The 24,594-nt window shown below is 42.7% G+C and overlaps 1 protein-coding gene across 1 annotated transcript in view; it reads right to left on the bottom strand.

Annotated features, from left to right (window-relative positions):
- Positions 1-24,594, bottom strand: part of SH3RF2 (SH3 domain containing ring finger 2) — a 143,673-nt gene that overhangs the window by 66,705 nt on the left and 52,374 nt on the right. The window contains exons 3-5 of the mRNA XM_082650226.1: positions 15,065-15,334; positions 11,660-11,755; positions 4,911-5,231 (exon numbers count right to left, since the gene is read on the bottom strand). Coding sequence (XP_082506352.1) covers positions 4,911-5,231; positions 11,660-11,755; positions 15,065-15,334 — 687 coding nt within the window. The remainder of the gene's footprint in view (positions 1-4,910; positions 5,232-11,659; positions 11,756-15,064; positions 15,335-24,594) is intronic.

Genomic DNA, 24,594 nt, shown 5'->3' with positions numbered 1-24,594 from the left:
GCCTTCACTCATTTAGGAGAGAAGGCACAGGTCTGGCCCCCAATCCTGGGTCTGTTTCTAGCTTTCAGACTTTGGGCAAGTTATCTAATTTTTCTGTCCCAAACCTTTTCTGTTTGGTAAAATGGGCATATGAACACCTACTCTGAAGAGCTGTGAGAATAGTCATAATGTCTGTAAATCATCTCATATCGAGAGTTGCTGACTTTTAGTGAGCACTTAGTTAATGGCAGGTATTGCCGCTTCTGAAGACTGTAGGGAACCATTGGTGGTCTGGGGAGGAGAAGCAGACAAACGGATTTGGATTTTCCAGAGTATGGAGGCTATGATTGGGAGAATGGGTAGGGGTGAGGGGGTCGGCAGGGTGAGGGGTTGAGATTGAGCAACGTTCTGGGAGACCAGGAAGAGACTGAAGCAGCGATGGGGACCAAAACTAAGGCAGTGGGATGGGATGAATAGAAACAATTGCAATTTAGGTGGCAAACTGAACTTGCTGACGAACTGGATGTAGAAGGTGAGGGAAAGAGAGAACTCTGGAATGACGACGGGCTTTCTATATAGCTGCATCGCAGTTGCACTCACCTGGGCCTGTGATACAGGGGAAGGGGCAGGCTGAAGGAGGGGGCTGGAGGGATTGGCAGTGGTGGGAGGGGGAAGGGAGGAAGAGGCTGAGTTCCCTGGGCAGGGAGGGTGCGTAGACTGGGGGAGCAGAATGTCTTAGGAAGGCTAGAGTTACAGCAAACAAGAGCACCTCATGGTGCTGTGAGTGGGGAGATGGGACAAACTGACTCCACATCCTGAAGAAGTCAGTTTGGGAATCTCCAGGGTGGACCTGGCACTGTGGCTTCCCTTAAGAGGCATTACTGACGGACTTCTTTCTAACTCGTGTCCCATGCAGTTGACTTTCCTTCTCCTTCGAAGGCATCGCCGTCCTCAGTGCAGACCTAGAGATAATCTCCAGGACTCCCCCAAAGGCCAACTACATTGGTTCCCATCCCCCTTCTTAACCTCCTCCAGTGCAGTTTCCCACGGAACCTACTCAGAGTCTTCAGGTCTAATCCTGAATTATTTTCAAGCACAATTGTGTTTAGTCCAAAGTTTACCTTTAAGGTCACTTCCTGACGTTCCAGCCAGATGTGTCAGGTGGTTTCCCAAGGGTGGGAGGACACAATGACAACAGGAAAACAGAATTCCTTGCTTCAGCTTCTCTCTGTGAGAAGATAGGAACTGCTACCCTTTGGTGTTTAAGAGGTGAAGGATAATCCTCCTCTTCATTGTTTCTTTAGAGGTGTTTTCAGAAAACCTACTCCTTGATCCTCCAAGCCCCCTCCGTTTAGTTGGTGGGGACTGAACATTCTTTAAAGAGGTTTTTCCCTAAAAAATTTTCCTGGACTTTTTACACGTCAGTCACAGAAGGACCAATGTTCAAATATTCAAATATCCCTCTCTCAGGGAACAGGACTGAAGCTAACAAACGCCCTCTTCTCTGCTTCCGTAGCACTTCCTACATGTTCTAATTATGCATGTATTTACTCTGGATTGGTGCTTTCTAAACTGCATTGTGTCCCATCTCCATGGTTTTTGCCATATCCACATATCACTTGTACCTTTATTAACTCACTGTTCTTTAAAAAAAAGCTTAAACATGTTAATAAAGTATTAAAAATTTTTCATAGACTTCTGTGAACAAGAACTGGTATCACTTGTAAGATATGGAGGATAACCATCCGACAACATGATGAAAACATACAGTGTTATGAAATTCAGAGATGGGCAGTTGCTTGCCCGAAGCTCTGAGCCTAATGCCTGGTTCTCGCTTCCTGACAGAGGGAGATTAGCAAAACCTGATAGAGGATGTTAAAGACAGACTAGCACCAAACTAAGACTTTCTGATATCACCAAGAGGCTTGGGGAAAGTTGGAAAGGAAATAACTTTCTCTGTCGACAGTTCTGTGTTGTAAAATTCCAAGTATCTTCACCGCCTAAGTCAGTGTGGGAGCCATCAGGGTGCTCATCCCATTTTAGGAAGCCCTAACTCCACCATAGTCAGTCATTTATTTTCTGTATCCCTGCTAGACTGTGAGTTCCTTGGGGCAAAACTTACTCCTGGTGCCTTCAGTACTGTGCACAATGCTTGGACACGGTAGTTCATAAAGGAACAAAGTGATAGTAAATGAAAACCTTCTTGAGGTGCAGAAGACTTAGGGCAAATTCTTTACTGAGGGGTGGGCAGGGAAGAGAATGCTGGAAGGCCTTGGAGTCGAGTGAAGATGTGCAAGAAAAGGGAGGCTACAGACATTCAAGATAAACTACATTGATGTAACGGTGTTGCCTGATGACGTCTCTGTTAATGGCGAAGCACAGTGACAAGAGCTTATGGGCCAGAATCACACAATTCTACGGTCAGAACAGACTCTCACTGTTCACTAATTCTAGGAACGGTGGCCCAACCATTTTTCTTTGGGGGTCTTAATTACGTCACTGTAAATTGGTGAGAGTACCTCACCTACAAAAGCTCTTACCATATTTTAGGATGGAGCGCAGGACTCAGGACACTGGCAACAAAGAAAGAATTCCTTCCTCCCTCCCTTCCTCCCTCCCTCCCTCCCTCCCTTCCTTCCTTCCTTTTCTACCTATCAATTCTTTTACTTTCAATAAATGTTTGAGATTATTATTGCTGTTCTTGATGTTTTGGTAGTAGAATCCCCAGGACTCAGTCTGGTAATTAGTACATTGTAAGCACTCAACAGATGTCTACTGGTTGAAAGAATTACACTTACCTGTGATCTTTCTATAGGAAAGAATTCCTCCTCCAGTCTTCCCTGTCTATGTATACGTCACCACCACCTGCCCAGATGTTTAAGCCAAATGTCTTGATTCCTTGATTTACTGACCACCTACTAGGGACTATGTACTATGAAAGGTGCTGGGATGGGGAAGGAGGGGAAGTTTGATAAGCTAGACCCAACCACAGCTCTCAAGGGTGTTAGAGAAAAAGGAAGCAGGAGATCTTGTCATTTGCTCAACTTTCCACTCATCTTTAGATGTAGCTCATAAGTGGGGCATTTTAAGAGTGTGTTTTTGACAACATCTGGGCAAACATGTAGAAATACTTATAATCCACCACTATGTGAATTGAGAAAAGGCTATCAGTACTGTGCAGTGGTTCCCTGGGGATAGGGTATGCCAATGCCACACTTTGGAATTCTCACCATTTGTGAACATTAGGAAGGAATACTACTTGTTTTGAATCCTACTAGGATTCTCTGCTTCGGTCCAGCCTCTCTGTTGATGAGGTAAATGACCAGGAGAAGAATGAAAAAGGCACAGGGAAAGTGACTCTTGGTTAAATCCTTTGGGAAGCCAACTTATAGCTGAGTGAGCTAGCCTAGATCTACTGAGTGTGGGCTGTACTTCGTATACCTATGTCTATATATTTAGAAAGAATGGTTTCAGAAAAATTCTGCTAGTCTTTCGCTTAACTGTGAGTCACTAGGCTCCCATGTTGGAGCATGTATGTGTGTGTATATGTGTGTACGGGGTGTAGAACTTGGGGCACAAAGTGTGTATATACTTGTAAAAAAGTGTTTGGAGTGTGTGTGGGTAGGAAGGGAAGGGAATTTCACAGTTTTTTAATGCAAGGAGAGTGTATAGGGAGGGGAGAGTGTAATTGTGTGTGAGTGTGTATGTAGTGCAAGTGGTGGGCAGAATGACGTCAACAGCCAGCCTCCTAGAGATGCAGACAGTGGTATAAGGTCTGAAGTGCTGTAGCAGGTGATTGTTTTCCTTTTAGACCAGCACACAGGTCTTTGAGGAACCCTTGACTTTCTCCTCCTCCTTGTCTTGTTAAAAAGGGATTAGAGTCCAATTAAGTCATTTAATCCCAAGGTAGAGATTCATGTTTAAAAACAAGATTTACAGCTTAATAAAAATTACATCAGTGCAAGTTGAGGTTTGTCTTTTCGAGTTGTCACCTGCATGGTTCCAAAGAGTGTTTATAGCAGAATACCTGACATGCAATTCTTAATTACTTTGCCTTGTACCTCTGGTCCTTCATCTTTTAAAGCATCCTTCAACCTAAATAGCCTCATGCTGTTAGAAGTAGTTCTGCTTCTGGATTGCCAGGACGGCCCCTTGGCTTATCTCCCTTCACTTGGCAACTCAGTGGCCAGGCTTAATAATAACAGCAGTTGTGTTAATAACAATAGTATTAAGAGCTAATGCTTATTGGGTACTCAGTATGTGCCAGGCATTGTGCTAAGCACTTTACGTACATAATCTCATTAAATGCTCCATATGAAAACCACCAGGGCTGGCTTCAAGGGTATGTGACATGTGTAGTCACACAGGGCTCTGTGCTCAGAAGGGCCCTTCACTTGGTCTGATGCTCTGCTGTTGCCATCTTGAAATTCTTAATCATTTTTGACCTGCATTTTCATTTTTCACTGGGCCTTGCAAAGTATATAGCTAGTCCTGAAAACATCCAATAACCCATAGTTTCTTTTTCTTCCCTGTCACGTGATGCCTGATACATTACTGGAGGATGGAACAGTGAAGGTTAAACTGTGATCCCAGGAAACAGATGTCATTATCTCCTTGGAGGGAAGTTCTCTAAGGGACAGGAACCATGCCATGGCTCTTAGCAAGGGAAAGCAAACCCCCCTCCTCTAAACCTCAGTTTTCTCATCTGTAAAATGGGGGTAACAATAGCAATAATAGTAATACCTAGCTCACAGGCTGTTTCAAGGATGAAATGAGATCATGTATAGACGGTTCTGACACATAATGACATTAGTTGTTATTAATGCATTATGGGGGCTTAGCAGGTACTAAAGATCCAATATTGCTTGTGACACGGTGTGGGTCACTTGCCCGACTCCAAGATGCCCTTATCCCAGGGGTTTGTTCCCTACCTGCCCCACAGAGCTGGGAGGAGCATCCGCTTTCTCCATGTGCTGAGTGATCACAGAGGGGTTGCTGGAGCTGATGAGCACTGGGGTGCTGATCTCCACCATATGGTGCCCCGAGGGAGAGTGCACCATCCTGTTGAGGGTGTTCAAGGCCGTCATGATGGAGAACTGCCCGGGCCCCTTCCTCCTGGACCCCGGGCCCCTTCGGAGTGTGGGTGCGTTGGTCGCCTTGCCTCTGGAGGATGACACCAGGGACATGCCTTTTGTGTGGGATGACTGACGGCCTTTGTTCTTCTGTAGGAGGTGTCTTGCAGTGAGGTTTGGCTGAAAAGGCAAAAGGTCTGATGAGAATTTAGGCATCCTGATCTCATGTGAGCGGCTGTGTCTTACCCAGGCTAGTCTGAAGTCGGCTCAGATGCCACCGCCTCAGTTGTCATTCCTTGGTCAGCTTCCACCTGTTCTCAGTATATCCCAATTCCTTTACTATATCCATCAATTCTCACAACTCTCCTGCAACGTAGCTATGACTCTTACTTGAGGTCTGAAGAATTTAAAACAAGCCATGATACTCTACTCTGATTTTCCCGTCTCTCTCAGCATCATCCCAGCCGCCTTTACCTGGGGGACCCTTCCCTCTTCCTCTAGCCACCCCTGAATCCCCACCTCCACTCTTGACTTGTCTGTTTGCCCTTCTCAGTGTTCCTGCAGCCCCCATGCTTTCCCACTCCACACGGTAATCATTTATCTTCCTTTCCTCCGCTGGACTGTTAGCTGCCTGAGGGCTGAGACCTTATACACGTGTTCTCTGCTGTATCCCCGAGTGGGTGCTCAGTGAGCGTTTGTGCAATAATGAGTGGATGAAGTTGCTCAGGTTCATACGTTCGATAAGTGTTTAACCAGAATGTAAATCCATTCAGGACCCTGGATCACCTAACGCTAAGACCACCTTTTACTACTTCCTTTAAATACTTTTACCTCATCACCATTCTCTCTTGTTCTATACCTCTTACCGTCAGTGGTGTGCTGGTACATCAGAAAAACAAACAAAACAAACAAACAAATGACCCCCCTCACCCCAATCTGTAGAGTTTACCAATCTCTGTGGTGTAAGGATCTACCAATGGTTTAACAACTGGCTAGCAAGATTCCTGAAAACCTAACACCCAGCCCTTGCCATCTAGCTCCAGCCAGCTCTAGCACCACCACTGACTGTATTGTATTTTGAGTACCCTGCCCACCAAGGGCCCTGTGAGTTCATGTCGTTCAGAAATCGGAAATATGCTGACAAAGGGGATTGTGTGAATAAACTTTCCAGGACAGTTACTTAAACTTCCATCATGATGATTGTTACCAGTTGCCCTCTAAAAGCACGTGTCTCATTCTAGTTTAGAGATTCACCTATAGAGGTAAAAGGGAGTTTGCTCCTTTAAGAACTTTTTCTTCATTTAAGAACTTTTTAATAACAATGTGAGGATGATTAAGATGATTAATATAGTTGAGATAGAAAATTTTAGAAAAGATGCAGTTCCTGCCACCAGAAGCTTGTAATATTGTGAAAAGAAACCAAGAAGTAGGGGAAGGGGCATTATTATGCCCACTTTAAAGACAAGAGAGCTGAAGGGGTGACATACATGGCAGAGCCAGCATGTAAACAACCAAACAAGAAAAGACCAGGCGGTAATAAATGCTCTCATGTGTCAGAGGGTGACTGCGGGAGGCGGCTACTTTAGATTGGTGGGGGGCTGTCAAGGAAGACCTGCTGAGAAGGTGACATTCAAGCTGAGACACAGATGCCAAGAAGGAACCAGCCATGTGAAGACAAGCATGAGAACATTTCAGGAGAGGGATTGCAAGCTAGTGGAAAGATCCCGAAGAGGGAGAAAGCTCAGGCTGTTTGAGAAAACGATGTGAAAGAACCAGAAAGAAGTGAGGAACAGGTGGTAAAGAGGAGACCATGGAGGCAGGCAGGATCCGGATCGCATACGACTGGGAGGCTCTGAATCTATTGACTGTAATAGGAAGCCTTTGGCAGGATTTAGGTGGAAGGGCGACGTGATCTGATGTATGCTTTTATTTAGAAGCTCATGCTATGGTTTGACAGTTTCCTCCTTAGCGTCTGACCCAGCCATCCCACTCCTAGGTAATTACCCAAGAGAAATGAAAACTCAGGCTCGCTGAAAACTTGGTATGCACGTGTTTATAGCTGCTTTAGTGATAGCTGCCAGACAGTTGGAAACAATCACAGTGTCTTTCAGTCGGCGAATGGATGACAGACTCCGGCATGTCCGCATCGTGGAGTATGACTCAACAAAGAAAAGGCACGAGCTGCCAATACACCCGACAGCATGGATGAACCTCAAAGGCATTATGCTAAGTGAAGGCAGCCAGACTCCAAAGGCTACATTCTATGTGATTCCATTTCTGTGACATTCTGGAAAAGGAAAACTGCAGGAACCGAAGACAGATCAGTGGGTGCCAGGGGTTGCAGTCAGGGAAGGAGCGGACTTCCAAGAGGCAGCCTGCCCTCGTATTTTTTGGCAAGTGTTGGAACTATTTTATATCTTGATGGTAGTGTGGTTATACTGTATGCATTTATCAGAATGCAGAGACACCAAAAAGAGCAAATTTTACTGTATGTAAATAAAAATAAATGCATAAAAAGCTCACTCTGGCTGCTGTGCAGAAATGCCAGACCGGAAGGAGGGAGATCAACTGGGAAATTACTGAAATCATTTAGGGCGCTTCTGATGGAAGCCTGGACCATGTCTCATGTTCCCCCAGAGCACCCATCCCGCCACTGTTCACCCAGTAAGACGATAATACACGCTCTCTGAGTTGACTGAGTAAAGTTCTTTCTGGTCATTCATAGCCACGATGAAATAAGTTAATTTTTTTCTGCCTTCAGCTAATTGTTCTGCCCCCAGGTGAGCAATACGTGGGTGTTTCCATCAGCAACACAGACAAAGAGCCCCGTGTGACTCTGGGTCTTCCCTGTCCTCTGCCAGGGTGATTAATAGCTCAGCGGGGGAAGGACTGCAGAGCTCTTCAATTTGCACCCACTCATTAGAAACAATATCCTTGAGGTCCACTGGGCTGAGCGAGGTTCGTATAACCCAGGCAGGCCCCGCTGGAGAAGTCCTGACAAGAACGGGCATAAACTCCGCGTTTGTTTTACCACCTTTTACCCAGATGCAATTCAATAAGTCAAACGATACATTAACAAGAAAAATCCTGTTTATGCCAAAAAGCCCACCTCACTCTCAGGAGAAAGCTCTCCTTCCTTCCAATTGCTTTGCATGGCGCTGGTAGTTCAAAACTTATTTAAAGGGTTCTCGGCAAGTGCTGGTCTTAATGAAATGACTGGAATCAAATTTTAAATACTGCTTTAAAAAGCTCAATTTAGATTTCAAGTAATTTTTGAAAACCAGGTTCCCAGATTACAGCAACCACTTGATTATCTTTTCCCCTCCTAGCAATTAGGAGAACAGGACCCTAGTTTGATGATGACTGTGAGGGTTCTTGTAATCACTAATTTTAGAGGTGGAGTAGTGGGGAGAGTATCCAAATGAATAATCATTAAATGTAGAAGTTTTGGAAAAAAAGGATATCAGAAATGGGTAATGAAGTCAGTGATGCCTTTTTCCCCCAGACCTATGAAGAAGCTTCTTGAAATAATACAGGGGACCATGCAAGCTCTAATCTGCAAAAATTTAAGCACCTCCTATGTATCCAACTAGGATTAGTTGTAGCTCATCTCTGTCCTCGGAGACTTAACGGTTATCTCCCAAACATCGTAATTGTTCCTCTTCAGCATATGTTGCTTGATCCAGCAAATGGCTCTACCACTGACCCACACAAATCCGAAAATGGGGCGTGATCCTTGACCACTGCCTCACCCCTATCCCCCGCTCCTGTGGATCTACCTCCTAAGAGGTCCTGGAATCTGTCCAGTTGTTTCCAATCTACTAGTCAAAGCTACAATCATTTTCTAACTGAGCCATGTAGTAGCCTCCTAATTGATCTTTCTGCTTTTTTTAAATCCCTCCTCCTCAAATTATTCTTCCCACTGCATCCAGAGCAATCTTTAAGAACCCCAAATCTGATGGAGTCACTGCCTTACTTTAAATTTATCAGTGGTGTCTTCTGACTTCTGGGTCAAGTCCAAACTTCTTATGATACAGCAGAGGTGAGGATGCTCAGCAAATACTCCAAGTAGTCCCCTATACTTCTCAGCTGATTTCAAGCCAGGTGGGACTATGTGACTGGTTCAGGCCAATGGACAAATGTGGGAGTGGGAGTGACAAATGTCACAGAGCTGAGGCCTTTGCTGATACACAGCTCACTCTTCTTTACTCTTCCCTGCCATGAAACCTAGGAAGTCCATATGTTCCAGATGGCACGGCTACAAGATGGCCCAGCCTCATCAGTCTGGGTTCCTCAGTGACTGTGTGAGCACAGCCTCTCACCATTCTGTGCTGAACATGTAATATGGATTCAAAATAACTTTTTCTTTGTGAAGCCACTGAGATACAGGGGCTGTTTATTACCATAGCATAACCTAGCTCATCCTGACTAATGCAGGAAGGTTTACAAAGTCTCCTGTGGTGTGTGTCCCATTTACTTCCCTGGCTTCATTTTTTTTTTTTTTTTTTTTTTGTCTCTCTCTTACTCTCTAAGCTCCAGCTCTAGTATTCTTTGGTCCTTTGGAGGCACCACACTTCCTCATCCTGCAGGACTTTTGCACATGTTACCTCCATTCCCTAAAACACTCTTCCCTCCATGCTTGCTCCTCATCATTTGTCAGATCTTGGCTTACAAGGCATTTGCTGACACCCTACCCAGGTAAGTTGAACATCATACTCTCCTCCCCCCAATAGTTCCCTCTCCTTCACTCTTTGCATCATTCATCACACTTATAATTATTTATTCATGTCTGCCCCTACAATCCTTGAAAGTAGGGACTCATATCTGTCTTGTATCACTGGAACTTAGCACAGGACCTGACATGGCAGGCACTCAATGAAAAATAAGTTGGATGATTGAATATATATTTAGGACAGGGTCACGTTGAAAGGTATGTTCTCTGAATTTTTTTCCTGGTCAGTCGGACCACCTCCCAAATATTTTTTTCATTCATTCACTTGTGAAGCTAATTTTTTTTTATGAAGTACCTGCTCTGTGTTGGGCTAGCCTGTGAAGTACAAGCCACACACCCATCAGGTGTTCTGAGAAGAAAGAGACAACTGAGTATTCAACTAGTTGCTGGAATTTTATGGAAAAAGAAGATTTCTAGCTGAGCCTCATAAAATGAGTGAAGTTGAACACGTAGAGAGAATTGGGTGGCTGTACCTGGAAGGGGCTTCAACAAGAGAAAAAGCACGATCATTTAGTGGAGAGAGTAGGAAGACCAGCCTCTCTGGACCATTCCTCTTCCCCTCCCTTCCGTCTTTCATTCCTTCCATACAGATTGAGATGAGAGGGTGAGGGAACCTTGACAGCTGGGCAGTGTTCTGGGCACACCATTCACTTCAGAACCTGCTTCGGCTCTTACGAATGGTAGAACTGGTCCCTTCTTTCCAACTCTGCCTCTGTTCTGTTTCATCCTACCCTCCTAGAGGGCAGGGAGCATACCTTCTACTTCTTTTATAGCTCAGCACCGCTAGCTTTTAATGCTTTATGCCTGGTAAGCACCCAATAAGTGCAGTTAAACAGTGAAACCTCTCTTTTAAATTTGTAATGACCTGCTTCAAGCTGGGGTGAGAATGATGGCTAGAGAGGTTAGAGGCTATAGGTTATATTACTATCCTGGAGAAATAGGTAGATAGCCTAGCATGTGTTCTTTCTTTTTTTTTCAAAGTAGATTTAAAAAAACAATAGAAGTAATATGTGCTCATTTCTGAAGATTTACAAAATACAAGCCAGCAGAAGAACATGAAAATTATCTAGAATCTCACCATCTGGTGATGACCACTGTTAATATCTTGGTACATAGTCTTCTAGCCCTTTATCCATTTATATATACACATATGTATTTACAAAGCTAGTTTCAAGCAGTTAATTATTTTTAATTGTGGTAAAAAACACATAACAAAATTTACTATAATAACCATCTTTAAGTATACAGTTCAGTAGTGTTAATTTTATCCACATTGTAATAGAGCTCCAGAATTTCATCTTCTAAATCTGAAACTTTATACTCATTAAACTTTATTTTACTTACCAATAAATCACAAACATATTTCCATAATACCAGATACTCCATGATATTGAGTATTCTCCTTTAACATTATTTTTAATGGGTATATATTTTTCCATCACCATAATTTAAAAAAACTAAATCCTTATTGTTGAGTTTTAGATTATTTCTGGGTTTTCACCACTATGCACAATGCTACAATGAACATTTTTGCACATTTTGTACACATATCTTTGCACACTTGTTTTAATACTTCCTTCTAATGAACTCTCAGGTGTGGAATTAGGGACTCAAAGGAGATGTACATTTTCAACATCCTTGATAGGAGTTTGAGTCTGGAAACGAGAGACGGCACCAATTTGTACTCCTAGCAGCAGAATGAAAAGGCCCATTTTCCCACACTCTTGCCAGAAATGGGTATTATCATCTAGCATCTTTTCTTTCAAGACTTTAGTTAGTTCTGAAATAAGCCTCATATCAAATAGGAATTACTCATTGTAGCACATGTATAATTCTGAGTAAGCTTGAATCAGATGTAGACTTGATAGTCACATACCTCTACGAACAAGATTGGGAAGATGCCGACTTTATCTCCTAACTTGCCTTCTGCCCAGTTCTCATCCACTCGGTTGATCACAGTGATGATATCATCCTGAAAGAGAGAAAGTCTCCTGGTTAGCATTTACTGTGAGTTTTCAGGTGCTGAAAGCCTTCAGTGGAGATAGGCTTGGAGTCTCAGATGGTGGAAGGTGCAAGGAATGTAACTCTTTCACAATTTATTTACAAAATCTTCCACTAAAATAATCTTTCTCCATAAAGGGCAGTATTTGGGTCACCAAGACCAAAAGAGGAGTAGAAATAATTTGGAGCATTGAAGAAATCCAATAGGAAAACTTGGAAATGTCTCTAATTTTCCATCACCAGCAGAATCTGGGCTTTTCATTTAAATTAATCTGATGGAGAAACCAAGATGGAAGAGGTAGGGAGATAGAATTTTGGCTTAGCAAAAGGAAGAATGAATTGCATTCTGATTTTGAACACTTTTCAGTGTTCCAAAAAATTTTTTAAAATAAATTTATTTGGCTGCGTGGGGTCTTTGTTGCTGCATGTGGGCTTGCTCTAGTTGCTGCGAGCGGGGGCTACTCTTTGTTGCAGTGCGCAGGCTTCTCAGGGCTCCTCATTGCGGTGGCTTCTTTTGTTGCAGAGCATGGGCTCTAGGTGCATGGGCTTCAGTAGTTGTGGCTCGTGGGCTCTAGAGCGCAGGCTCAGTAGTTGTGGTGCACAGGCTTAGATGTTCCACGACATGTGGGATCTTCCCGGACCAGGACTCGACCTGTGTCCCCTGCAATGGCAGGCGGACTTTTAACCACTGCGCCACCAGGGAAGTCCCCCTATTTAATTTTTAATGTATCAAACATGAAGTGGCTTTTTATTTGAATGTTTCTTATTACCAAAGGTTATAGGGAGATTTGTAGAAACACTTGGAAACACAGATAAGCAAAACAAAGAAAGAATTCTATCACAATATAGATACAACCACTGTTAACATCTTGGTTGCCACATTTTTTCCCAGATTCTTTTCTATGAGGATAAAATATATGTGCATAGAGACACACTGATTTTTAAAAACTTTTCAGAAAATATACATAGGCATGCAATAAAGTACAAACATTTTAGATGTAAAGCTTGATGAATTTTTAAAATTGAATATATCCACAAAACCCCAACCCAGAGTAAGAGATATAAAATACTTCCAGCACCAAGATGGCTCTTTAGTACTCTTTCCTGTCACATAGCAAGAGGTAGCCACTACTCTGACTCCTAGCAAATACATTCATTTGGCTTATTTTGTGTTTCTTACAAATGATGTCATATAGGATACATTGAATTTTCACTTAATATCACATCAGGAATACCTTTCCATGTCCATGCCTGTTATCAATCTAAATCTGAATATTCATCCACTGATCTCTGATCTTCAGATCTATGCCCCTTAGTAATATAGACGAATCCAAATCTAAATCCATTACTGTATTATACCCTTTCTTAGATTTCTCTGTCCTTATTACAACCTGTAATTACATATTTATAGGTTATGATTTCTTTAATGCCTGTCCACCCCATCAGACCATAAACTTCATGTGTGCAGGGCCTTATCTGTTTTGTTCATTTTTGTCCCTAGGATCTTATATAGCGGCTCCCCTATAGCAGTCAACCAATCATTCCTTTTTAAAATTCTTCTTATTGAGGTATAGTTGATGTATAATATTATATAAGTTTCAGGTGTACAACATAGTGATTCACAGTTTTTAAACACTATTTCTTGAATGCATGCATGCATGAATGAGTAACTGCATGTGTGAATAAACTGGAAAATTTACTGAGATAGAAAAATACTAGGAATAAAAGCTTCTGGAGAGAAGATCTTGAGTTTTTTTGGACATGCTGAGTTTAGGAAGACCATGAGATATCCTGGTGTAGTCTTGGCCTTCAATAGGCTTCCAGAAGGGATCAAATCCTCTCTTCTGGGTCCTCTGTCCTCATTTCCCATTTATGTGTCTGTTCCTTCCACTAGACTGCTGGCTCGGTGAAGACAGGGACAGTGACTCATCACTTTATCTCCAGTGGACAGCTTGGCACATGGCTGGATTCAATGAATGAACAAGCAGGTGGGTAAGTGTCCCAGTTTGCAAATTCCCAGAAAAGGGCAAAAAAGCAGGTACTGCTTCCTGCCTATGTCTTCCTCCAGCTGTGTCCCTAGAGCTTAGTGTCTAATGCCTGGCACAAAGTAAATACTCAATAAACGCTTGTGGAATTGAACTGCCCTTCTCCAGCTGTAGTCAAAGTATAAAGTTTACAGGTCAGCTACAGAATGACATTCCTTAGGGGACTCACTCTGAGGTGCTAAGACAATAACAAAGATCAGTATTTCAAAATATGGAGGACAGTGGGGTTATCTAGTTTGAGTGAATCTTAAGTAAATCTCATTTCCAGTAGTGATGGAATAAAAATGTTTTACAAAACAAAAGACCTTTCCTGAGCTACTGTAGCAGTGCCACTTGAACTTGTATTTGCTACTTATCATAAGTAGCAAAGAATGAAAATCACCCCAACTTTGGTTTCTAAGAGAGAATTCAAATGTTTACGGAATAATAAGTACTGAATACGATGACTTAAAGTACAGTCGACCCTCCTCGTCCGCAGCTTCTGTATCTTCAGGAATCAATGTGTCCTAGAACTAATCCCCCTCAGAGACCGAGGGATGGTTGTAGTCTAGACTTTAGTAGACTTGTCCTTACTTGCAAATGCTGAAGAATCATCCAAAAAAAAAAAAAAAAAAAAAAGAGAGGAAAAAAACCTTAGGGTAAGTAATGTGTTTGGAAAATATATCTTGTAAGAGGTGATTTATGTGTAAAGATATAATTATGTTATTATGTTATTTGGAGTGTTTTGAATGCAATGTTTACAAACAAAATAAAGTGTTGTAAACGAGTAGTACTAGGTGATCAGAACTTGCAGATACACAATGAAAAGGTAAGATCTGTAGTTCTACACAGCACGCTGTTAAACTGTGTCTGTAATCTTCTGTCCAAGTGTCTGTTTATCTCACTACTCTGCCTGAGGGTAGGTGTTGTGACTTGTTCATGCTGTCTCCCCAGTGTCTGCAAAGAACAGGTGCTCAAAAGTGATTGTAGAATGAATGAATGAGTGTGCAGATACTTTGTTTTGCAGTTGCAATAGAACAGGTTTGAGGATTCCCATCAAACTCCTATTAGATTTCTCTGGCGACTTTACTACCATATGTTTGAATTATACATACACATTACATATATAGGCACACATTTATACATTTATGGATAAAATATAATTAAAAACAATCAGCAAATATTAAACAAAAACTCGAGGTTCTGCCAGTCTTTATGTGGTCACTGGTGACTTTGGTAGCTGCCCAGAATCTTACCTTGAGGAAGGTCAGGCAGTCCTGGTTCTTACTCTTGTCCTTGTCACGCAGGTCGAAGTTGTAAAGGGCCCGGCAGAGTGGGGGTGGCTGGGGAAGCTGCTTGAGGACCTCTACAGAGCTGGCTGGGAAGATCCCACTGACTCCATTGATTTCCCCCTGGTACCAGTTCTCATCCAACTGTCTCCGGAGGAGGATGACATCTCCCTTATTAAACCTCAGGTCACCAGGATTCTGCCCTCGGTAGTTGCACAAGGCCTTTGCTCGCGGCACCTGCAGTGTCACGGATCAATAAAATATGTATGGCTTAGAGGCTGGAGGGACACAAGGGATCATATTAATAACTAAATACAGGGCACTTCCTATGTACTAAGTGCCGTACGTGGGTCATCTTGTTTAACCTTTGAGATAAACACTATTATTCCCCTTTCTAAGATGAGGTGACTGAGGCACAGAGTGGTTTAGGAAGTTGCCTAAGGTGACACAGCTGGGAAATGGCAGATATGGGGTTTGAACTCTGACAATCTGATTTTAGAGACCTGTTCTTTTTTTTTAAATATACATTTATATATTTATTATTTATTTATTTATTTTTGGCTGCGTTGGGTTTTCATTGCTGCGTGTGGGCTTTCTCCAGTTGCGGTGAACGGGGCTACTCTTCCTTGTGGTGAGCCAGCTTCTCATTGCAGTGGCTTCTCTTGTTGTGGAGCACGGGCTCTTGGCGCGGGCTTCAGTAGCTGTGGCGCACGGGCTCAGTAGTTGTGGCTTGCGGGCTCTAGACCGCAGGCTCAGTAGTTGTGGCGCACAGGCTTAGTTGCTCCGTGGCATGTGGGATCTTCCCGGACCAGGGCTTGAACCCGTGTCCCCTGAATAGGCAGGTGGATTCTTAACCACTGCGCCACCAGGGAAGCCCAGAGACCCTGTTCTTTTTTTTTTGCGGTATGCAGGCCTCTCACTGTTGTGGCCTCTCTCATTTCGGAGCACAGGCTCCGGATGCGCAGGCTCAGTGGCCATGGCTCACGGGGCCCAGCCACTCCATGGCATGTGGGATCTTCCCGGACTGGGGCACGAACCCATGTCCCCTGCCTCGGCAGGTGGACTCTCAACCACTGCGCCACCAGGGAAGCCCAGACCCTGTTCTTAATCACTATGCAGGGAACAGGATTTTGGACTTGACTCCACAACTATGTGAACTTGAGTGAGGCTGTGACTCTTTCTGGGATCTGAGTACTGATTTTGAATTACGGCTCCACCTCTTTGCTCTTGTGTGACTGTGGTCAAGCTATTTCATCTTTCTTAAACCACATTCATTTATAAAATGGGGTAATAATAGAATGTCTACCTCATTAGAGTTGCTGTGAGGACTAAAAAATATTGATAATGCATTCTGTGTATTGCTTGGTACATAATATGTGCTCAATAAATGACACCTTTTAGAATTAACACCTGTAATGTAGGGCTCAGTGTTGACGGCAAGAAAATTGAGGTGAAAACCCCCTGAACATAGAAAGTGCTATGTGAGAGTGATGCATTGTAATTTGTCTTCAGCCTGTCTAGAAAGTGTAAACCTCATGTGTGTTTGGATCTTTAGGAAGCACAACCGAGATGAGTTAATAGTCAGAAATCAATAATCACCTAAAAAAAAATCAGCTAAAGAATTGTCATTTGTCAAATCAATTGTCAGTCTAAATAATTATTTCAGTCAAATGCATTTCTTTTCCTGATTGAAACTGGTTTCTCCACAGAGAAATGGCGTCACTTTGGTCTTGTTTGAGGTCAGTTTGACAAATGGAAAGTTCTAGTAACTTAGGTTTTATAGAAAGCCCATCAGTGTCACCTGTGATTGTATTGTATTTTGTGCTTTCCTCGGCCATTGGGTGGAGTATTCCCCTCTGCTGGGGACAGTCTTGCTGGGACCTTCAAGGACCTTCAGAGTCTGCAGTGTTCATTTGAAAAGGAATTTCAAGCAGCTTCAGGGTCGAGACAAGACCTGAACGGCATCATATTGCTGATGGGACAGCAGCAGAGCAATGGTTTTCTGCTGGTCCCTGGGGAGTTAGAAAACCACAGGAACATAGCTCATCCTTGGGAAACTGGTGGACAAATGAGCAAAGATGTATGTGCTAGGAGGTTTAACACACTGTTGTAGATAAATGGAACCAGTTGAATAAATTATGATACATCCATACAATGGAAAACCCTACAGTCATTAAAACTGATGATGTTGATCTATAATTAATAACACTGAGAGTTACTCATAATATACTGTTAAGTATAATAGAAGAGATTAAAAACAGTTATGTAGACTAGGCTCTCTTTGTAAATATACATATATATTTTTTACCTGGGGAAAATGCTAGATGGCTATATACTAACATTTGAAGAGTAGTTATTTCTAAATGATGAGATTTTTGAATATTAAAAAAAAAAAAGTTTCCCTAAGTGCTTTGCAGTGTTTTCTAACTTTTCTACAATGAAAAAATTGTACTGTCTATTACAATTGGATAGTAAAAAGAAAATGAATGAAGCTGGGGGATAAGAAGTGAAAGGTATGGGAGGAATTTAAGAAGAAAATAAGCCTAGCTGAGTGGGATCAACAAACCATGTAACTACCTTTTGGAGAAGCTTCTCCCTTACCTGAGAAGTAAGCAGGTAGAAGCAGATGGAGAACAGAGGATTTCTGGGGAATGATCTGAATCTGTTAGACTCCCAGGGTTAGACATATCAGGGAATAATTATTGTCCCTAAGCCTTCTCCCAATTTTACACTGTGATATAAATCACATTTTTATGGGTATATGAGCACCTGGCACACACTGGTCACACTTACCAGGCTCACTGGCAGCTACATCTGGCCAATGGGATATAAGCAAATTTTAGGAAGCGTCCCTACTGAGAGAGACTGACTTTCTTTTTCTTTCCTCCATTTTGCTATGTGGGATGCAGAGCTGGCGCTCCAGCTGCCATCTTGAACAATGAGGATAAGGGTCGCACCTAAAAAGGGGAGAAAGTAGTCTGGGTTGCAGAGCTGCCAGGCAAGTCCTGGACTACTTTACTTCCAGACTTGTGTCTGAAATCTAAATAAACTTCCATCTTGGCTAATACGCTGTTATTTTGGATTTATAAAAGGAAAAGAAAGAAAAGGAAGGAAGAATGAAAAAATTAGGAAAAAAGGAATTGAAGCTCCTTTGACTTTGCATAATAATGATAATATCAATAGCTAATATTTATTGAGTGCTTCCTCCTATGTACCAGATACTGTGCTAAGCACTCCACAGTATATTTTATTTAATTCTCACAACAACCTGTGATTAGAAAACTGGGGATCAGAGAGGTTAAAAATTTGCCAAAGTTCATGAAGCTAGAAAGTGGTAGATTTTGGAATTTGAGCTCAAGTATGTCTATTCTCAAGCCCAAGCTCTTAACTACTCAACCAGTGTTTCTCAAAATGAAGTCTGTGGTTTACCTAGATCAGAATCTCGGGAAATGTAAAAAATGCCGACTCTTGGACCCTAGCCCTGAACCAATTTGACCAGAATCTCTTAGAGGGCAGTTTAAGTAGCTGCATTTTTATCCAGCTCTCCCATCCATCCAAGTTTGATGCCGCTGGTCTGAGTTATGTCTTATTCTAACTAAAATGGAGATTTGATGTAGTTTTATAAATGGCTGAGCTGCTTTTTCCCTTTCTTTTCTGGAAGACACTCCCATACAAGGTGGCTTATGTATTTTAATGACTATTGAGCAAGTATATTAGACTAAAACTGCACAAAATGCTTAAATCTCTTTGAAGGTGCATAAACTTTGAAACCCTGAGATAGTACTAATTGCCTGACCATCTTCATCTTTTCTCTATCTCCCCTCAGTTGAGATAAACTATTGTGGAAGCAAACTGTAAATTCTATTTTTAACATGAAGACTCTTTTCATCACCTCTTTTCTTCATTCTCCCCTTTTACTCTCAGTTCTACATTCATACTTATAGAAAACATTGGCTTCCATGCTGTAAAGAGGGTTGGGGTGGGGAAGGAGAGAGAAAGAATCTGAAGAGGGGAAGGAAATTAGCATTTATTGTGTTTCTGGCAAGCCATAGAAATTTGTCTTACATTATTGCACTACTGCACTTTCCATGTACAGTACTATCTCATTTATAGGAGCTCAAAGCCCTGTGAAGTAGGTTTATCTTAATTTTATCGACGAAGAAACAGATTCTGAGACGTTCAACCTTCAGCCAAAGTCACACAGCCAATGTACAGCGGCCCCGAGACTGACTTCCGTTCATTTGACGTCAAAGCCCTGATTTCTCTTTCATCCCGCTGAAGTCACCTAGTATGTTTTTCCATCATAAAACTCATTTGGGGTGATGTTTTATAATCACAATCTGAATAGAGTTTGAATGCCATCTGCTTGCTGCTGGCTGCACGAGCATGAATTATTGAACTCTAGAGCCCTCGCATAAAAGTTAAGCACCTGCCTGAAGAGACTCAGCTGGTTGATTCTATCCAGTCAGCAATGGTTCTCTCAAGGGAAAATGACTCCAAGTTCTGCAGCAGCCATCACCCGTTGTTCTGTTGGGTGAAACAAAACACCACCCCAATTGTTTTCTGTCTCGACAGGTGCAGGAGGGAGGGAGAATGGGGATAAAGTGGGTGTGGCGGTCTCACAGCCAGGTCATTACCAAATGTTTCTCCTGGTGTTTTTCAGAAAGCCAGATAATCCAGTGGAAGGCTGTGTGTGTGCCTACAAAGCTTTCCTTCTCTGAGATTCAAAAGGATTAATACTTCTATGCACCTGTAATTTGCCTATTGATTTGTCATCTCAGTAGGGTGAGGTGAAAGCCACACGAGGTCCATGCTTTTGATGGAAGATAAAGCACAGAACCCTGAAATAAGGAAGCAGGGGGTATGCAGAGGCATTAGTGGTAAAATTATGTTGTAGTAGTTATGTGTGTTGGTAATAAAATGGCAGCCATCCCTTCTCTGAGGATCCACCTATTTGCTCTCCATCTTCTCATGGGCATGTTATTCACTCTGGTCACACCACATACACATGGGTATGTGGCCCAGGCTGGCCAGTTATATAACCGAGCAAGGTCCTGTGAAGGCCTTTCTGGGGACAGAAGCACCCCCACCCACCCCCACCATGTCCCTTGCCTCCTGTTTGTAAAGGAGCTTTAGCCTCCTAGGCCTTCCCTGAGTTCCAGAGAACAAATTCAATCAAAAATGAGAAAATGCAGAAACAAAAACAGTCAAGTGAGACAACATAATAGTTTAGCCATAATACAAAGTCAAGGACCTTCAGTTCCTCCTTAAGGACTATAAGTAATATTTTAGCCATGTCCTTGAGTTGTTTTACAGATACTAAAACCCTCCCCAGGTGAAAAAAGTTAGCTGCATGCTGACCATATACACGTAGACCCCAGACCAGTTAAATCCAAAAGGTTGATGATGTTAACTCCCAAAACACCACTCAGTTACCTCTCCACCAACCAATCAGAAAAATGTCCATGAGCTGATCCGGCACCCCGCAACCCTCTCCCTCACCTTGCCTTGAAAATCCCTTCCCTGAAATCCTTCAGGGAGTTTTGGTCTTTTGAGCATTAGCCACCCATTCTCCTTGCTTGGTGTCCTGCAGTAAACGCCGCACTTTCCTTCACCACAACCTGATGTCAGTAGGTTGGCTTTACTGTGCGGGTGAGTGGACCCAAGTTTGTCTCGGTAACAGAGTGCCCAAATCCTCCTGGCATAAAGCTTGGTACAGGGCAGGCGTGTGCCCCAAATAGGGTCAGTTAGAATCTTCTTTGACATTTGATATGTAGACACCCAAGAAGAGAGTGTTTCTTTTGGATCATGAGCCTGGAGGTGGTAAGCCTTGGACTACCAGTGGTGATATTTCCCAGCCAGCAGACACACCTTCCTGAGTGAAGCTGCAGAAAGCAGCAGAACTAGAGATATCGTGAGATAAACAGGTAAGTAATGGATAGAGCCTTCACAAGAAAATTTGAATGTCTATATCCAACTGTGCCTAAAGGATACACAGTTAAATGAGATGATATCCTCAATGTATTGCTTATTACTGAAACTGCTTGGAGTTATTTTCTGACCCCTGAAACTGAAAAAGTCCTGATTAATACATATTAAAAACCCAGAAACAACAAAACTGCATAACAGTGAAATATCCAAAAAGCAGAATTTAGAAACAGCAGGAGGACTAGCTGCCAGTGAGCTCTGAGCTTATTTCCAATTGGAAAATAAAGAAGGAGGCATATGGATTGATAACAGGGTAAGAGAAAAGGAGCCCAAGATTGGAATCATCACAGTGATGAGACAAGGGAAAAAGCTGAGCTGGAGTGAGCATTCAGCCTGTTCCTGTGTAATGAACTGTTCACTATGCATGAGTGGCATTCCCACTTGTTTAGAAAGAGGTAGGCCTGGTTCTCTACTTCTGGCATCGGATGGGGCCAAAACCAACATGCTGAGCTAACTGCTTACCTCCCTAGCTGGTCATGAGATGGCCCGTCACAGGAGAATGGAGCCAAGAGAAAACATCCTGGCCTTTGGCTCAGGTATCATTCACCAGGCTATGAATTCTCTGCCCGAGAGTTTAGGATTTGTGTCTGAAACACCTCTGAAACTCTGTCTCTGAGCCCTGGACACAAGCAGATGTTTCATAAATGCTTGGTGAATGAATCTGTGAATTAATCAAGAAACATCCAGGAATTGCCATTCCTGGAGGAAAAGAATGCATATAAGATTAATAAATATGACTGATAATAATTATTGGAAAGATCTAGTTGCATGAACTAGAAAATAAAAAAGGAGAGTTTGGGTCCTCTGTTCCAAATTGCCCTGAATTTTAACAATTTCGTGCTACCCATACTCAAAAAGGTTTCCATACTCAAATAAGCTCAGGAATCACTGAGTTGAACAAAGTCACACAGGCTCTTTTGCTGACTGGCTTCTCAGAAGTTTTACTCCACTAATGTGACCTTGTATTTGCATCTGGACCACTTTGCAGGATTAGCAGAATGGGCTTGGGGAATACTGGGTAAAGTAAATGTGAGTTCCCCTGTGATTTCATTCCACTTGTGAGGCAAAGGGTCAGCTAACTGTCCTGGGTCCTAACTTCCCAGCTGCTGCTTAGACAACTGAGCCATCCTGCATCTCTCCCTCATGTTGGCAACCCTTTTGGATCTGATGTTGGGGGCAAGGGAGCATATGTTAGAAAGTGCTGGCTGGCCCTTGTGCTCATGTTTCTCTGGTGAGGAGGGGGAACACTTCAGTGCTCACTCAACAGCATCAGATCTATCAAGGCTTGACAAATCCCAGACCATCTGCTGCTTGGGGGCTTGAGATCATCAGACGGTCTGAATCCTGACATTCAAAGGCTTGAGATCATCAGAAGGTCTGAATCTGGACGTTCAAATTTGAGGCCAGGCTTATGAGACATACCATGTGAGTTTCTTCCTTCATAGAGAATTTTACTTGTTCAGGGGTGGTACTAGGGTGCAACAGAACACAGATGTTAGAGTCAAGTAAGGTGTTGGTTTGCATTCTGCCTTTTGTAACTTTGGCCAAATCACTTAAGTCTTCCTGATTCTTAGTTTGGATCATCCACAAATTGGGGCTAATACTAATACTTCTTTATGCAGTAAACTCAGCAAGTCTGTGTTACCCAAATCCTGCAGATTCCAATGGAAGTTTTGGCCCTTGACCTGGGCCAAACTCTCTAAGCCCCTGGAATATCCTGCCTGACCAGGGAGACTGTTTACCTGGCGTCTTTTTGAGTGCCACCCATGCCAGGCATTGTCTACCTGGTGAAACAAAGATCAAACTTATAAATAAACGAATATACACATAATTACAAGTTGGAGTAAGTGTTATAGAAAAGAATAGGGAGGTGATAGACGCTGAGGGATGGAAGGAGAACCGTGCAAGGAAGGTTCTTATTATTGGCCTTATACCTATATCTAAAAGTCTATTCTGTCCTGTGACTTTTGTCATGTATCTCTCTCCTTTTTCTCTCCCCCCAGCCTTTTGTCTCAGCCTCTCTTCTTCTAGTCCTAGGCAGAGACATGGGAGAGCACAGCTCTCCATTTTCCTTCCTTTTTGTGTGTGTGATTTAAAAAAAAAAATTAATTTATTTTTTATACAGCAGGTTCTTATTAGTTATCCATTTTATACATATTAGTGTATACATGTCAATCCCAATCTCCCAATTCATCCCACCCCCCCACCCACCTCCCCCCTGCTTTCCCCTCCTTGGTGTCCACATTTGTTCTCTACATCTGTGTCTGTATTTCTGCCTTGCAAACCAGTTCATCTGTACCATTTCTATATGCGTTAATATATGATATTTGTTTTCCTCTTTCTGACTTACTTCACTCTGTATGACAGTCTCTAAGTCCATCCACATCTCTACAAATGACCCAATTTCGTTCCTTTTTATGGCTGAGTAATATTCCATTGTATATATGTGCCACATCTTCCTTTTTTTTTTTTTTTTTTTTTTTTTTTTGCGGTACGCAGGCCTCTTACTGTTGTGGCTTCTCCTGTTGTGGAGCACAGGCTCCGGACGCGCAGGCTCAGCGGCCATGGCTCACGGGCCCAGCCGCTCCGCGGCATGTGGGATCTTCCCGGACCGGGGCACGAACCCGTGTCCCCTGCATCGGCAGGCGGACTCTCAACCACTGCGCCACCAGGGAAGCCCTCCTTTTTGTTTTTAAACATCTTTATTGGAGTATAATTGCTTTCCAATGGTGTGTTAGTTTCTGCTTTATAACAAAGTGAATCAGTTATACATATACACATGTCCCCATATCTCTTCCCTCTTGTGTCTCCCTCCCTCCTACCCTCCATATCCCACCTCTCTAGGTGGTCACAAAGCACCGAGCTGATCTCCCTGTGCTGTGCGACTGCTTCCCACTAGCTATCTATTTTACGTTTGGTAGTGTATATATGTCCATGCTACTCTCTCACTTTGTCCCAGCTTACCCTTCCCCCTCCCCATATCCTCAAGTCCATTCTCTAGTAGGTCTGTGTCTTTATTCCCGTCTTGCCCCTAGGTTCTTCATGACCACTTTTTTTTCTTTTTTTTTTAGATTCCTTATATATGTGTTAGCATGTGGTATTTGTTTTTCTCTTTCTGACTTACTTCACTCTGTATGACAGACTCTAGGTCCATCCATCTCACTACAGACAGCTCAATTTCATTCCTTTTTATGGCTGAGTAATATTTCATTGTATATATGTGCCACATCTTCTTTATCCATTCATCTGTCGATGGACATTTAGGTTGCTTCCATGACCTACCTATTGTAAATAGAGCTGAACATTGTGGTACATGACTCTTTTTGAATTACAGTTTTCTCAGGGTATATGCCCAGTAGTGGGATTGCTGGGCCATATGGTAGTTCTATTTTTAGTTTTTTAAGGAACCTCCATACTGTTTTCCATAGTGGCTGGATCAGTTTACATTCCCATCAACAGTGCAAGAGGGTTCCCTTTTCTCCACACCCTCTCCAGCATTTGTTGTTTGT

This window comes from Grampus griseus (assembly GCF_964374135.1).
Source record: "Grampus griseus genome assembly, chromosome: 3".
NCBI classification, from domain to species: domain Eukaryota; kingdom Metazoa; phylum Chordata; class Mammalia; order Artiodactyla; family Delphinidae; genus Grampus; species Grampus griseus.
Note: the sequence above shows the minus strand (reverse complement) of the source record. Positions and strands in the feature narration are given on the sequence as shown.